The sequence below is a fragment of the Leptopilina heterotoma genome, unplaced genomic scaffold (assembly GCF_015476425.1).
Source record: "Leptopilina heterotoma isolate Lh14 unplaced genomic scaffold, ASM1547642v1 Lhet_45, whole genome shotgun sequence".
NCBI lineage: Eukaryota > Metazoa > Arthropoda > Insecta > Hymenoptera > Figitidae > Leptopilina > Leptopilina heterotoma.
This window is the reverse complement of record NW_025111086.1, coordinates 308,042-325,685: the sequence shown is the minus strand read 5'-3', so window position 1 is coordinate 325,685 and position 17,644 is coordinate 308,042. Positions and strand designations below refer to the sequence as shown.

Here is a 17,644-nt window from a genome sequence, read left to right as displayed (position 1 = left end):
AATACAGGATTTGTTATATATTTTTATAAGTCAGATTTTAAATACCATTAACCGGGAAATGACCGAAAGTTTGAACCATGAAATTTAGTAGACACCCTAAGATTTTTCTGGCTTAAACATCTAAGCAGAAAAAAATATTTGTTAATTTTGTTGCGTGTAGTTTTCAGATGGTGTTGTTTAAACACAATTTTTGTGTTATTTTAACCCCATTCTTACTATAAGATAATATATTCTCATTGTAAGAATATTTCCACTGAATTTAAGTGGGGAATATCCTGGGCACCTTTTTTATAGTATATATTCTTAAATTAAGAATATTTTTTTTCAGTGTATTAATTTAACATCCTATAATGTTAATTTAATACACTCTAGTGTTATTTTAACACCAATGTAGTGTTAAAATCACACAGTGTCGGTTAAGAATGTTGCGTGTAGTTTTAACACTACTTTTAGTGTTAAAATAACACTTATTTTTTTCCTGTGATTATAATATAAGATGTTTTAAGTAACATTGTAATCACTTTTATAAGATACTTAATTTTTGCAGAATACAGTTAATAAGTAAATTCGTGTTAAAAGCTACATTGTCTCTTTGTTCTCTCAAAGAAAAATTTATTTGAAAGAACCAAAAAGTTTGGCTGAATCTACCACGAATTCTAATACGAAACTTTCAATTTTTTTCTATTTCTGACAATATTTTCTTTTTAAAATGAACAATTTATTATTAATGAATAATTAAACTTAAATATTTAAAAATGAATTGAATTTTAAAAGAATATTGCACTTACAATTTTCATAAATAGATGAACTTTAAAAGGTTTTAATTTGAAATTTTATAAAATTTCTATTTTGAATGAATTTAATTATATTTTAAAGAACTTAGATTTTTGAAAAATTTAAATTCTTCTCAAATTAGTTAAATTTTTTAATATATTATTTAATTAATTTATTAAAAATAATGGATTTACAGGAGAATTTTATAGTTAAAAACACTAAAAGAAATTGAATTTTAAAGCAATTACAAATGATTGAAAAAATTCAATTATTTTCAAAATTAATCAAATTCTTCGCAGAATTTTAATTATTTTTCATACAATTTTTTTAAATTCTCGTCCAAATGTCAATTATTTTTAAAAGCTAGTAATAAAATTCTTCTCCAAAATTCAATTATACTTCAAAAAATTTTAATAAAATTCTTGTTAAAATTTCAATTATTTAAAAAAAATTTTCTCGATTCAATGATTTTCAATATTTACTATTTTAATAAAGTTTTCCAAAAGCATTAAATTATTTTAAAAAAATTTGATTAAACTCATCGCTCAATTTCAATTATTTTTAATACGATTGCAGAATTTCAATTATTTTTAATACAATATTTTAATCGAATTTCTCGAAATTATTCTTAAAGATTTTATTAAAATTCGTCAAAAGAATTCAGTTCTTTAAAAATTTATTGATAAAATTCTTTATGAGAATTGAATTTTAAGAAACATTCAATAAATTATTCAATAAATCGTTATTTTTGTATTTAAATAATTGAATTCTCGCAGAATTTTCTAATAAAAATTGTTTAAAAATAGATTTCAGTTAAAATTTTAGATTATAATTTAATTTTTAAAGCATTAGAGCGTACGTTTTTAGAAATAATTGAATTTTGAAAAGGTTTCAGACTAAAATCTTTAAAAATTCGAATTTTTCATATTTTTAACAAACAATTCTGTAGAATTAATTTTTTTGAGAAAGTTCAATTGCGGATGTTTCTTTGAAATTATTTCAAGTTTTTATTTTGTAATATATATATTTAATTGAACAACTTATGAATAGTTATTGAAATTTTGTAAAATTGAATTGTAAACAAATGAATTTGAAAATACTTAAAGAACTTTTTCAAAAATTATTAAAAATAATGAATCTTAGGGATTCAATTATTTTCACAAATAATAAAACTCATTGCAGAATTTCAATTATTTTTAATATAATTTTAATCGAATTTCTCGAAAAATGTAATTATTCTTGAAATTTTTTATTAAAGTTCGTCGACAGAATTAAATTATTCAAAAATTTGTTGACAAGATTCTTTATGGGAATTGAATTTTAAGAAACATTTAGTTATATAATAAATTATTTATTTTTGTTTTTAAATAATTGAATTCTAGTAGTATAATAATTCTGTAGAATTAATTTTCTTTTGTTTTAAAGTTTAATAGAATTTTTTTTTTTTGCAATTATTTGTAGTTTTTGTTTTTTAATATAATCATTTTTAGAGTGAATCAGAATTTTCTTTAGGGTTCATATTTGAAATTTTCGTGTTTTTTTTTTTTTTTATTTTGAGTTCGTTTTTCAATATCTTATTGCTTTGAGAAATAAAATTCAGCCCGCATAATATACACGCGGAGAATTGGATATGGGCAAAAAAATAAAGGTTGAAGGGAGGGGGGGGGGAGAGTTCAAGGCCCGTTTATATTCAAAACAGTCTCGAAAAGTCTGTTATATATATATAAAATATGTGCTTGTGAATGTGTGTGTATTATAGAAAAGCTCGAAAATTCACATAGCAAAATTCATGAAAATTAGCACTATGCAAATTCAAATATGAGTCTAATCGCCTTTACTTGCTTATACATCCTTTAAGTAAATAATTGAAATGCAGTTGCAATGCTAATGAAATCGGCTGACAATAAATACATAGATATACAATATATACGAATTCTCCAGCGAAGATGAGATTAAATATTATACAGGCGTTCTTTATTTATTCACTGTTTTCGAATGAGAGTAAATTAATTAACTTGATCCTTCCTTTCTCTGTTTTCGCGACGAATAACATTTTTGAATTATCAATACACATTTACAGTATTTTACTGTTGCCTAATTTTTAGCTTATTATTATCATCGTATTTTTTATTATTTATTATTTTTACTATTATTATTATTATTATTATTATTATTATTATTATTATTATTATTATTATTATTATTATTATTATTATTATTATTTTTATTAATGGAGAGTATTTACTATTCTCTAAATTTGAATTAGAGAATTTTACTAATTTGAATTTATTATTGACTGACTTTTTGCTTTCGAATTAGTAAATTTTACTAAGAACTTAGTAGAAATTACTATTTATTAGTAAAAATTCCTAATTCGAAAACAAAAAGTGATTCAAATTTAGAGTAGTTGGGGTAAAGTTATAACAATACACTTATTACTCCATTATTGGATTCATTACACTGAAAAAAAATTTATTTGATTCAAATAACCGATTACTTGACTATTATCAATTAAATATTTAATCGAATCAAATAATATTTATTGGAGTCAATTATTCAATTCATATTTGCTTCAAATACTGAAATTATTTGTTCAAATACCATTTAATTGCATCCAATAAATATTATTCGAATCAAGTAAATATTTAATTGTTAATTGTCAATTAAACGGTTATTTGAATCAAATAAATTTTTTTTTCAGTCTACTCATTAATGGTATTACGTTTTGTTTAAAAATTAATATTTAAAAACGAGCAGAATGTTGTGAGTGAAGATTATATAATAATGTAGAGAATTTTTCTAATATGAAAAACATTTTTAGTTATCAGTATAGCACATAAGTTATATGACGATAACAATAATCAATGAAATATGTTCCGGTAATTGATATTATGTCTTTTTCGAGGACCGAGAAATTTTTTTCAAATAACGTTTCTGGAATGTTACGAGTAGCGTAAATAGGGCCTTCTTAAGCTTCGCCTGTAGTTTTGCTTTTTTCTTCTTCCTTTTTCTTCTCCATTTATTCAACTCGCAGCATCTCTTTCTTCTTCTCTCGTGTGCCACATCTCAGGGTTTCTCATTTTCTCTAATTTAACTTTAAATACCATATTTGTGGCTATTCTGTCACTGAGAGTCTCAATTTTTTTCTACAGATTATCTTTAACTTTTTTTATTTTAAATTTTTATTTTTTATTGTTTATAATATAAACAATAAAAAATAAAAATTTTAAAATATTTTAATTATTTACTCTCCAACTCTAAATTAGTCACAAAAAATGTTTTCTAATTTGCTCCCTAAATTTGAATTAGTAAATTTAACTAATAAATAATGATTTCTACCTATGTGATTTATTAGTAAAATTTACTTATTCAAAAGCAAAAAGTCAGTCACTAATTCTAATTAGTATCATTTTTACTACAATTCAAATTAAGAGAGTGAATTAGTGACTGATTTTTGCTTTGAATTAATAAATTTTAATAATACATAGTAATTTACACAAAAATTTAATTATTTTCGAAAAATAATAAAAATTTCCCAGGAATTTCATTATTTACAATTTCTTTTATAAATTTCTTCGCAATCATATTCAATTATTTTCATAAATAATAAAATTTTTACAGGGATTCAATGATTTTGGTAAATAATGAAATTTTTATTAGGAATTCAATTATTTTCATAAATAATAAAACTCATTGCAGAATTTCAATTATTTGTAGTACAATTTTAATCGAATTCCTCGAAAAAATGTAATTATTCTTAAAATTTTTTATTAAAATTCGTCAAAAAATTCAATTTTTTAAAAATTTGTTCATAAAATTCTTTATTGGAATTGAATTTTAAGAAACATTCAATTATTTAATAAATTGTTTTTTTTTTATTAAAATAATTGAATTCTAGTAGATATTTTTCATAAAAATTGATTTAAAAATGAATTTCAATTAAAATTTTAGATTGTAATATTGAAGTTTAAAAGCAATAGACGTAAATTTTTAGAAATAATTGAATTTTGAAAAGGTCCGTAAATTCTACTATCGTACCTATAACTCAAATTTTCTTGAAATTAATTACATTTTTTAATACATAATTAATTATTAAAAATAATGGATTTATAAATGAATTTAGTTTAAAGAAACACGAAAAATAATTAAATTCTAGAGAAGTTACAATTGCGGATGAAAAAATTTAATTATTTTTAAAAGTAATAAAATTCTTTGCAAAAATTCAATTATGTTCAAAAATTTAAAAAAAAATTCTTGTCAAAATTTCAATTATCTTTATAAAAAACAAAATTCTTCTTCGGAATTTAATTAGCTTTCAAAAATTTTAATAAAATTAATAAAATTGGCAAAATTCCAATTATTTTCAAAAATTTTCCTCAATTCAATGATTTTTAATATCTAATATTTTAATAAAATTTTCCAAAAGAATTCAATTATTTAAAACAAGTTTTGAATAAGTTCTTCGAAAAAATATTTCATTATTTTCATAAAAAATAACATTTTTCAAAGGAATACAATTATTTTTTAAAATAATAAAATTCTTCTTAGAAATTTATCTAATTATTTTTATAAATAATAAAACTCAATGCAGAATTTCAATTATTTTTAATATAATTTTAATCGAATTCTTCGAAAAAATGTAATTATTCTTAAAATTTTTATTAATATTCGTCAAAAGAATTCAATTATTTAAAAATTTGTTCATAAAATTCTTTATTGGAATTGAATTTTAAGAAACATTCAATTATTTAATAAATTATTTATTTTTGTATTTAAATAATTTAATTCTCGTAGAATTTTCTCATAATAATTGATTTAATATGATTTTCAATTAAAATTTTAGTTGATAATTGAACTTTAAAAGCATTAGAGTGTAAATTTTTAGAAATAATTGAATTTTGAAATTAATTTTATTGAAAAAGTTTAATTGAATTTTTTTATAATTATTATTTGAAGTTTTTGTTTTCTAATACATATTTTATTGAAGAATTTACGAATAATTGAAATTTCGTAAAATTGAATATTGTAAACAAATGGATTTGAAAATTGTCAAAGAACTTTTTCGAAAATTATTAAAAATAATCGATTTAAAGAAGAATTTTTAGTTTAAAATTCTTGAAAATAATAATTGAATTGATTATGAATTTATCAGTTGGTCATCTTTAATTATTATAAAAGTTTAATTTATAGTTTTAAGTAAAATGTTCTTTTATTTTATTTTTTATTTTATTCTTTTATTTATGTAATTGGCCCGAATTTTTCATTTTTAATCCGTAAAGTCCGTATTTTTAAATATTTTCTCTGGTTCGAGCCCTGAATTTATTATTAGAATTAGTCAATTTTACTAATAATTAGTCATTTCTACCAATGTATTAGTAAAATTTACTAATTCAAAAGCAAAAGTCAGTCACTAATTACAATTAGTAAACATTAATTCAAATTAAGGCAGTAATAATTTAGGTTCCAACTGCATAATTATGCAGTTGGAATGAATAGTAATTATCAATAAACTAAAATCAATATTCATTTGGAAATTCTTGGAAATTATTAGTGTAATTCACGTTGAGTGTCATTAGGTGTATTAGTTTGATGTAGAAATATTAAATTGATTATATCGGAAGCTGTGAGCAAGGGTTGGAAAATTAATTAGTTTTAGAATTGGGAAAAGGGTTGAGACATTATATATATATATGTATATTAAAGAGTTGAGCATCACTGATTTACAATCGAGTGATAGGAGAGTACGAAAGAGTTGGAGGGGTAAGGAGAGGGAGAGAGAAAGAGTGTGACGAGCGTGGGTTGAGGAACGTGAGAGGCCGTACACTGAGTACGGCCCTTAGGCACTTTTTCCCTTCTTCTTCTTCTTCTTGTACTTCTTCCTCTTCCTCTTTTTCCCCTCCTCCCGTTGCCCCACTGCTTTTTGATATTCCCCCTCCCTCTAATACTTGGGCCTTACAACGACCTGCACTAAAAGGACCAAGGGCGTACAAGGACTCGTGTTTCGTCGGTCTCCTTCGGTATTATAACAAACCCAGGGACCGAAAATTTCTCTCCTGGGCCCTGCAATTTTAGATTCAATTTTCTTTCTTTGGAGTAATTTTCTCTTTTAGCTAAAACTCACACTCAGAAAAGAAGTTTATCTCATTTAACCGAATTTATTCAGGGAAAAAAGAAAAAACCTCTCACTTGGAACAGTAATAAATTTCTCTAGAAGAACAGAAGTAATACACTGAAAAAAAAATTTAATTGATTCAAATAACCGATTAATTGACTATTATCAATTAAATATTTACTTGAATCAAATAATATTTATTGGAGTCAATTAAATGGTATTTGAACCAATAATTTCAGTGTTTGAAGCAAATATGAATTATGAACCATTTAATTAACTCCAATAAATATTATTTGATTCAAGTAAATATTTAATTGATAATAGTCAATCGGTTATTTGAATCAATTAAATTTTTTTTTCAGTTTTATGGAGACAAATAGAAAATTTTGCTAATGTAGTGAAATTTGCAGCTGTTTCAGGTAAAATTTATTTCGCGCTATCACAGATTAGGGAATTCAGGGAAAAGTCAGGAATTTTTATTAAAAGTAATGAAAAAAATTAAATTTTTTTAAATTCATATAAATTTTTTTAAATATATTTAATTAATTATTAAAAATAATGGATTTATAAAAGAATTTTACTTAAAAAAGATTGGATTTTGGGTAAGTTACAGATTATTGCAGAAATTCAATTATTTTCAAAAGTAATAAAATTCTTCTCAAAAATTCAATTATGTTGAAAAATTTAGAAAAAATTCAATTATCTTTATAAATAATAAAATTTTTCTCCAAAATTCAATTTCTTACAAAAATTTTAATAAAATTCTTGTCAAAATTTTAATTATTTTAAAAAAATTGTACTCGATTCAATGATTTTTAATATTTACTATTTCAATTAAGTTTTCAAAAAGAATTCAATTATTGAAAAAAATTTTGATAAAAAAAAATGATTGCAAAAATTCAATTATGTTCAAAGATTTAAAAAATTCTTTTCAAAATTTCAATTATCTTTGCAAATCATAAAATTCTCCCAAATTCAATATATTTGAATTATTCACAGGAATTCTATTAAAGTTTTTTTAAATTGCTCCGTAATAATTCAATTATTATAATAAATAATAATACAAATTTACAGGGATTCAATTATTTTCATAATTAATAAAATTTTTTTTAGGAATATTCAGTTTAATTAAAAATGTATTGAAAATAATTATTAAATTCTAATAAAGATATTATATCAAATTTTTTTTAAATAATTGAATTGCTTTGAAAAATTTTAATAAAATTTTTAAGAATAATTGTATTTTTAATACAATTTTAATTGATTTCCTCGAAAAATGTAATTATTCTTAAAAATTTTAGTAAAATTCGTCAATAGAATTAAATTATTTAAAAAATTGTTGATAAAATTCTTTATGAGAATTGAATTTTAAGAAACGTGCTATTATTCAATAAATTGTTATTTTTTTATTTAAATAATTGAATTCTAGTAAAATTTTCTCATAAAAATTGATTTTCATTTCATAAAAATGGATTTCAATTAAAATTTTAGATTATAATTGAATATTAAAAGCATTTAGATCGTAAATTTTTAGAAATAATTGAATTTTTAAAAGGTTTCAGATTAAAATCTTTGAAAATTTGAATTTCTCATATTTTTAACAAACAATTCTGTGGAATTAATTTTTCTGAGAAAGTTTAATTGCCTTTTTTTAAATTATTAGAAGTTTTTTCTTTCTAATATAATATTTAATTGAAGAATTTACGAACAATTGAAATTTTGTAATATTAAATTGTAAACAAATGAATTGGAAAATACATAAAGAACTTTTTCAAAAATTATTAAATATAATTAATTTATATAAGAATTTTATTTAAAAACACGAAAAAAAAATTATTATTTTGGAAAAGTTACAAATTATTGCAGAAATTCAATTATTTTAAGAGTATTCTTCTTTCTATTCTATTTTCTTCGTAAAAATTAAATATTGTTAAAAAATAATACAATTTTTCTTGTGGGATTCAATTATTTTCAGAAATAATAAAACTCATCGCAGAATTTCAATTATTTTGTATATAATTTTAATCGATTTTCTCGAAAAATGTAATTATTCTTAAAATTTTTATTAAAATTAGTCAAAAGAATTCAATTATTTAAAAATTTGTTCATAACATTCTTTATTGGAATTGAATTTTAAGAAACATTCAATTATTTAATAAATTATTTATTTTTGTATTTAAATAATTGAATTCTCGTAGAATTTTCTAATAAAAATTTTTGAAAAAGTTTAATTGAATTTTTTTTTTAAATTACTTAAAGTTTTCGTTTTCTAATATATATTCAATTGTAGAATTTCCGAGTAATCGAAATTTAGTAAAATTGAATTGTAAACAAATGGATTTGAAAATTTTCAATGAATTTTTCGAAAATTATTATAAAAATAATTGATTTAATTTAAAGAAGAATTTTAGTTAAAAATTCGAGAAAATAAGAGTTGAATTGAAATGATGAAAGTAATTTTGAAGAAGTTATAGTAACAATATTGTTATAATATAAAATAATGATTTTATCACTCGGTCGTCTATAATTATTATAAAACATGAAGAGATCGATAACTTCGAGTCGAAGACTCAGAGTTATTGATAGCTTCTTGTTTTATAGTAAAATATTCTATTCTGAAATCAAATAGTTTTCAAATAGAAAACAGCGTTGAATCATGCAATCATTATCAAAATCAAACATATTCGGTTTATCCGTAAATAAAAATACCAGAATAAAAAATTTGGTTTTATTAAAAATCCCCCTTCGTTAAATTCATCAACTTGACTATGCTGTGATCACAAATTGAGAAAGTACTTTAATATTCCACTTTAATGCTCCATATCTCAGAAAAAAGAATGAAAATACAAAAGCCAAAAGAGGAAGGATAAAAAAAAATGAATATAATCGCACTTCATTCGAGTTGACAAGTGATTGGCTAAATTGAGAAAATTACTTCGGCGTTCAACGGTGCGGCAAAATAAAGACGGAATATAGATAGTAAAAGAGCCTAGCTTGAAGTTGGCATTCCGAGTTAGTGATGCTTCGCTAACAGACGGCCGATTGTTAGGTTAAGCTAGGTGTAGGTATGCTTGCCACGATTCGTTGCCATTTCGTGACATTATCTCCGCTTCTTATCACAATTTTCTCTTCGAAGCTTGAAACGAATAAGAGCCACCGGAGGATTAAAAAGGGAAAAGAATTTTTTTACCTTTCCTTTTTTAATCAATCAATCATGTAGGTACACGCACGTGAATTAATATTATATATATAAAAAAAGGAGTAAAAATTCGAGACTTTATTAATTCACATAATGATGATGGTAATTTTAATATGTAAAATATGAAAAATAATACTAAAAAGAAATACTATAAAATATAGTGAAAAATGGTAAAAAAAGTCTCAGTCTCAAATAAAAAAAATGGTCTGAAAATAGTCTGAAAAACATAAGGTTTTTCAAAAAGTAACAAACATTCTACAATCTTTTCTCTCCTTTACCTTCAGTAAACATTGAAATCAGAAAATTATGAAAGTTCTATATGAACATCGTTAATGAACTCCCTTTTTGTAATTAAAATCATCCTCTACCATTCCCAAAAAAGGGAAAATTATTGAAAATGAAGTTTGTTGAACCTGAATAAATATTTATTGGGTTTAAATAAACATTGGGTTTAAGTTGAATAAATTTTGCGTTCGAAAAATGAATTTGGGAAAGATTTAGTTGAACCAAACAAATGTTTCCTCTAACATTTTAACTTTTCTCCATTATAAAAATAAAATAATTTTCGCTTAAAGCCAAATTTTCTGCAAATACGGGAAATTATTGATTCAATTTATTTGATTTAAGATAAAAATTATTTGGAGCCATGCTTGAAAATCAAGGTTTAATTATTAATTTTTCCATTGTGTTCATTTTCAGAAAGACCTATATTTGACCTATAAGCTTATTATTTTTCTATTTTTCCATTTTTTTTTTGTTATCTTTTGTGAACTATTTTGCATCAGAAAGTTTTTACTACACGTTGTTAAAAGAGATGTAATCAAAAAGGAAATGATGCAGTTATAGGACGCCTCATTAATATCATTGTTTGAGGTGGGAATACAGCGGAAAATTACTCTTCTAAATATTACTTTGCGTGACTAAATTTCAAAGAGTTTATATTTACATTTCGATTCTTTTATTAATGGCTCTTATATCTTCCAATCAACATTGTTATACACTTATATGAACAATTTCGTTTCAATATGAATATATATGATGCGACCTATTATATATTATTAGTCTTTTAAAACTGCCATGTCTTTCAGGCTAATCTTTTTATAAACACGAAATTTTCTTATGCTTCACGTACTGGACATCCTGAGAACCATTAATATTCCTCAAATGCCCATAATGCCACAGTGCTTTATTTTCTTTTGTTCATTAAAGATTCTACGCGCAGAAATTATTAAATTTCTACACTAAAAAAAAATTTAATCCAAACAATCGATTTTATATCTAGCATTTTATAAATACAAATAATATTATTAACACTTATAATTTTATTCAAATATTTCAAAGTTAATTGAATTTTGAAATTTTGAACTTCAGGAAGTTTCAATTTTTAAATTTTACAAAATTTTAATTTTGAATCAGTTTAATCAGAAATTTTAAAGAATTTTAAAAAGAAGATTTTTAAAAAATCTTAATAATTCAAATTTTTCTGAAATTAGTTACATTTTTTTAATAATTTTATTAAATTATTAAAAATATTGGATTTGTAGAAGAATTTTAGTTAAAAACACTAAAAAAATTGAATTTTGGAAAAGTTAGAAATGATTGACAAAAATTCAATTATTATTTATAAATAATTATAATAAATGATTGAAAAAAAAAATTATTTTCAAAATTAATAAAATTCATCGCAGAATTTCAATTATTTTTCATACAATTTTTTTCAATTCTCGGCAAAATTTCAATTATTTTCAAAATTAATAAAATTCTTCTCCAAAATTTAATTACCTACACTTTAAAAAATTTTAATAAAATATTTTTGTCAAAATTTCAATTTTTTAAAAAAAATTTTCTCTATTTAATGATTTTCAATATCTAGGATTTTAATAAAGTTTTCCAACAGAATTCAATTATTTAAGAAAAATTTTGATTAAACTCATCGCTCAATTTCAATTATTTTTAATACGATTTTAATCGTAATCATCGAAAAATGTAATTATTCTTAAAAAAAAGAGTTATTAAATTTATCAAAAAAATTTAAGTATTTAAAAATATATATATTTTATTAATTATTAAAAATAACAGATTTATAGAAGAATTTTCGTTAAAAACAATTAAAAAATGAAACTTTTAATTATTTTCAAATAATAATAAAAATTTCACAGGAATTTCATTATTTACAAATTTTTTTTAGAAATTTCTTCGCAATCATTGAATTATTTTCAACAAAAAAAATTTTTTACGAGAATTCAATTACAGTCGAACCTCGATAACTGAGAATCCAAGGGACCGAAAAAATTTTCTCACTTATAGAGGTTTCTCAGTAAGACAGGTTTTCACTTACGAAGGTCGAATAGCGGATTGTCTTACTTACTGAGGTTATTGCACTGATAGAGGCATTGTAAGGGTTTTGTTAATTAAAGTTTTACTTTTACGAAATAAAAAATTCCTTTTAATTATTTATTTAACAAATTTAATAAAAATTGTTATTAATTGTTATTAATTGTTATTAAGCTTTAGGAAAAAAGTCTGTTATTACTGTTTGTTTTTTAGTTGTGCAATTCTTAACATGATGTTCAAGTTCATAAATTTTGTCAAAAACTGATTCATTAATATTCGTCGAAAATTCAAAAAATCTGTGAATTGTCTCTAATGCACTTAAAACTTCTTGTTGTTTTGGAATGGAAACTTCTGCGATGGTTGAATTCTCGACTTCTTCACAATCATCATCATCAAAATTGTTGTTACAATTTGCAATAATGTCATCGTCTGTCAGCTCTTCTGCAATAGGCATGTTGTCGTCAACTCGTACAAAATCCTCAAATGTTATAACATTTGTTTCGTCAGCCACAAGTGTGTTCCATTCTTCGTTGCTAGGAACAGTTTCAACGAGACTTTCTTCTGGTCCATATCCCTCTTCATTCCAAAAACCAGCTTTTTTAAAGCAATTTTTTATGGTCACATCGGTGATGGCAAACCACGCTTTTCGAGCAAATCTCATAGCATGAAGTACATTTATGTCCTGGTTACTATTCTCCTCGATACATTTTAAAGCATGTTTGACTACTTGTGTTCGGTAATGGCGTTTAAAAGCGTGGATAATACCCTGATCCAACGGTTGCAATTGGCTGGTAGTATTAGCGGGCAAAAGAACGAGTTTTACGTTGTTGAATTCTGGCAAATTCGTGTGGGCAGTGCAGTTGTCTACAAAGAGAAGAATTTTTGTTTTTTCATTTTTCATTTTTTTGTCAACTTTTTGTAGCCATTCCGTAAATATTTGCCTCGTCATCCAAGCTTTTCTGTTACTTTGATACTCAACGGGTAGAGTATTTACACCTGTATAAAGAAATTACAAATTGTTAAATAATCAATTCATTTACAGATAATAATACGGACCCTAATATTTAGACCACTTTACATATAAATAAATAATTTACCTTTAAAACATCGAGGTTTTTTTGATTTTCCAATTAAGAGAAGAGGCAATTTTTTTGTCCCTGTCATATTGGCACAATGGAGAACAGTAAGGCGATCTTTACTTTGTTTTCCTCCTTTGCAATCTTGTCCTTTAAACGTAAATGTTTTATCCGGAAGGCACTTGAAAAATAATCCGGTCTCGTCTGCGTTGTAGATGTTGTCTGGGTTATATTCTTTTAAAAGAGTTGGCAAATATTCAATCCAATGATCGCATACATTCTGATCGACAGATTTACTTTCCCCAACAATTTTTTTAAAAACTACAGAATGTCGTTTTTAAAATTATCTAACCAACCATTACTTGCTCTAAATTCCTGAACTCCTAGTTTTTTGGCAAAATCTAGAGCCTTTCCTTTTAACAAGGGCCCATCCAAAGGGATATTTTTATCTAAAGTTTGTTTAATCCACTCCACAAGGCAATTTTCCAGATCATGAAATTCAACTAACCGTTTTCTTTTCATATTTCCACGACCTTCAAAACACTGCGATTTTATAGAGTCTTTTTCTTTTAATATTCTATAGAAAGTGGCAGTTGATAGACTAAATTCACTTTCTATTACACTTCGTTTTTTTCCACTTTCAATCTCTTTTATAATTTTTAGTTTTTCACTTAATGAAAAAGATTTAAGTTTACTCTTTGACATTTTGAATATTAAAAATAAACTATGTGATTCGCAAGCGCTTCTTGTCACAGTCGTTTTGAAACTAAATTTAAATTTGTCTGATAGGTATAATTGTATTTTGAAGAAAGACCCTTTGTTAATATGAAAATAAGCAGTAATTAAAATTAATTTTAATTACTGCCTATTTTCATATTGACCTTTAGAAAATTATAATATAGAAAAGATTCTCAGTTATAGAGGTTTGAAAAGCGCGCTTCTCTCAGTTACAGAGGTTTTATCAAGAAAAATGATTCTCAGTTACAAATTCGCACTTATGGAGGTTTTTGCATGTAAAAATGACGGGACCTGAAAATTCCTCTCACTTAGAGAGGTTTCTCAGTTAGACAAGTCTCAGTTAGCGAGGTTCGACTGTATTTTCATAAGTAATAAAATTCTTTTTAGTAATTCAATTATTTTCATAAATAATAAAATTCATTGCAGAATTTCAATTATTTTTAATACAATTTTAATCGAATTCCTCTCGAAATTTTTCTTAAAAATTTTATTAAAATTAGTGAAACGAATTCATATCAGTTATTTAGAAATTTATAGATAAAATTCTTTATGAGAATTGAATTTGAAGAAACATGCAATTATTCAATAAATTGTTATTTTTGTATTTAAATAATTGAATTTTAATAGAATTTTCTAATAAAAAATGATTTTCATTTCATAAAAATGAATTTCAGTTAAAATTTTATAGATTATAATTGAATTTTAAAAGCATTTGATCTTAAATTTTTAGAAATAATTGAATTTTGAAAAGGTTACAGATTAAAGTCTTTGAAAATTTGAATTTTTCATATTTTTAACGAACACTTCTGTGGAATCAATTTTTGAGAAATTGATTTTCTCAATTTTTTGAGAAACTTTATTTGGTTTTTTTGTAAATTATTAGAAGTTTTTATTTTCTAATATATATTTAATTGAAGAATTTATGAATAATTGAAATTTTGCAAAATTGAATTGTAAACAAATGAATTTGAAAATTCTTGAAAAACTTTTTCAAAAATTATTAAAAATAATGGATTTATAGAAGAATTTTAGTTAAAAACACTAAAAAAAAATTGAATTTTGGAGGAGTTACAAATGATTGCAAAGATTCATTTATTTTCAAAATTAATAAAATTCTTCGCAGAATTTCAATTATTTTTCATACAATTTTTTTAATTTCTCGTCAAAATTTCAATTATTTTCAAAAGTAATAAAATTCGTCTCCAAAATTCAATTATATATACTTAAAAAATTTGAATTAAATTCTTGTCAAAATTTTAATTATTTTTAATACGATTGCAGAATTTCAATTATTTTTAATACAATATGTTTTAATCGAATTTCTCGAAAATATTATTAAAAATTTTATTAAAATTCGTCAAAAGAATTCGTCAAAAGTTATTGAAAAATTTATAGATAAAATTCTTTATAAGAATTGAATTTTAAGAAACATTTAATTATTCAATAAATCGTTATTTTTGTATTTAAATAATTGAATTCTCGCAGAATTTTCTAATAAAAATTGATTTAAAAATGGATTTCAGTTAAAATTTTAGATTATAATTGATTTTCCAAAGCATTAGAGCGTAAATTTTTAGAAATAATTGAATAAATTTTTTCAAAAGAATTCAATTATTTAAAAATTTTTTTGATAAAATTCTATACTAACATTATATAGTTATTTTCATAAATAACAAAAATTTCACAGGAATTCAATTATTTAAAAATTTTTTATTAATTTCTTTCTAACAATTCAATTATTTTCAAAAATAATAAAATTCAATATTTTATTCTTTATTTCATTTGAAATCAGGTTAAAATTTTAGATAATAATTGAATATTAAAAGCATTGTACACATGAACTACTGTAATAGAACATTTTTTTGAGTATCTAATCATTTTTGGGGTGTATTTATATTTTTTATTATAGGGTAAATGCACTAGTAGTCGGACACTTAAGGATACAATCTTAAATTATGCTTTTTTTCTTGAAATAGCAAATATCTACTGTGTTTATAAGCACATTATTAATTAAAGGAGTTCTTCAGGATTAAAAATCATATAAATTTGTTACAAATAGTTGAGTATTTAATAAAATATAAACATTTTAATAAAAAATTACGAATGCTTTAGTAGTCGGACACTTTTTCCCCTTGTTTCTATAGTCGGACATCTGTCAGATATTTTGGATTTATAAAGTAAAACAGATAATTTTTTAATTGCTATCGGCTGGAAAATGGAATTAAAGCATATTAGAAGTTATTAATATAATATTTAAACCCTATAAGATTTAATATTTATGAGTAATTATCAACAAAACTTTGTGCCACTCATCGCGCTACTCGAAAATGGTTGTATCTATAGTCGGACACCATGATTTTTAAAACATTAAATAAAATATTTCTTGTTTAATTATTTTCGAAAATAACACTATTTTAATAAAATATAAACTTCACACATTCGTCTAGTATACTTTTTAAAGTAACTATCACAATGCATTATTATTTATTTGCCAAAAAACACGGAAGTGTCCGACTACTAGTACTGTCCGACTATACCCGCACTTACCCTATGTTATTATTATATTATTATATTGCATATATTATATTTATTATTTAAGGTCAGGGGAAAAGTAAAAAATTTGTCTGGAATTCAGGAGAATAAAACTAAAGCTTTGTGATAACCTTTGATGTTTATTAAAATCTTTGAAAAAAGGTGACTCTTTAATTTTTTTCAAAAAGAAAAAACGGTTTTCGACTTTTTTAAAATTATTTTTTTTTTTTCGACGCTAGACATTTCTCAGCGTACATGAGTTAAAAAGAAGAGAAGAAAATTATATTGTATACAGAAAAGAAAACTCTCTTAATGATTGTTTTGTCGATATTGTATTGTTTTCCGAAACATTGTTTGAATCATTGTTTTTGAAACATTGCTTCTGAAGATGACAATAAGATTGCCGAAAAATATGAAAACAGTGCCGATATATCGGGGAAGATTATTTTTGAAGGGATATATAATGAGATGGTTAGAAGGGACATTAAGACGAGAGATTATTTTAAGGGTCGAGAGCTGTTATATCCTGGCAACGCGGGTCCGTGATAAGCTTTTTGGGGACACCCCCCACAGTGTCCTATTCTTCTTTGCGAGTTTTGGAGATTTTTCTGTCTCTCTCTCTCTCTCACTCTTCTTTTCCTTAAGGCTATGTATATGGTGTCAATATGGATGACGCATAATACACATGGGTAAATTCGGACTCTGTATGAGTATTTTCGGCAGAATTCGCTTTCTCCCTCTTTCTCTGTGTATATATATGGACGCATACAGAGAGCCTATCCCCGCGGATATAATGTTACTCGCAGGCACTAATTGAACGTCCGGGGGATTTCGCAATTCCGAAGTTTCAACCCCTGTTGGCTCCAGTTACAACAAATT

At 23.4% G+C, this 17,644-nt stretch overlaps 2 protein-coding genes across 3 annotated transcripts in view; one reads left to right on the top strand and one right to left on the bottom strand.

The window, feature by feature from the left end:
• Nucleotides 1-17,644, top strand: part of LOC122507153 — a 177,271-nt gene that overhangs the window by 41,134 nt on the left and 118,493 nt on the right. The window lies entirely within an intron of this gene.
• Nucleotides 12,343-14,209, bottom strand: LOC122507154 (tigger transposable element-derived protein 6-like). Its single transcript, XM_043619719.1, has 2 exons — nucleotides 13,517-14,209; nucleotides 12,343-13,415 (listed from the first exon to the last, which is right to left on the bottom strand). Exons 1-2 carry the CDS (start codon nucleotides 13,581-13,583, stop codon nucleotides 12,589-12,591), a joined length of 894 nt encoding a protein of 297 aa, XP_043475654.1. The 5' UTR covers nucleotides 13,584-14,209; the 3' UTR covers nucleotides 12,343-12,588.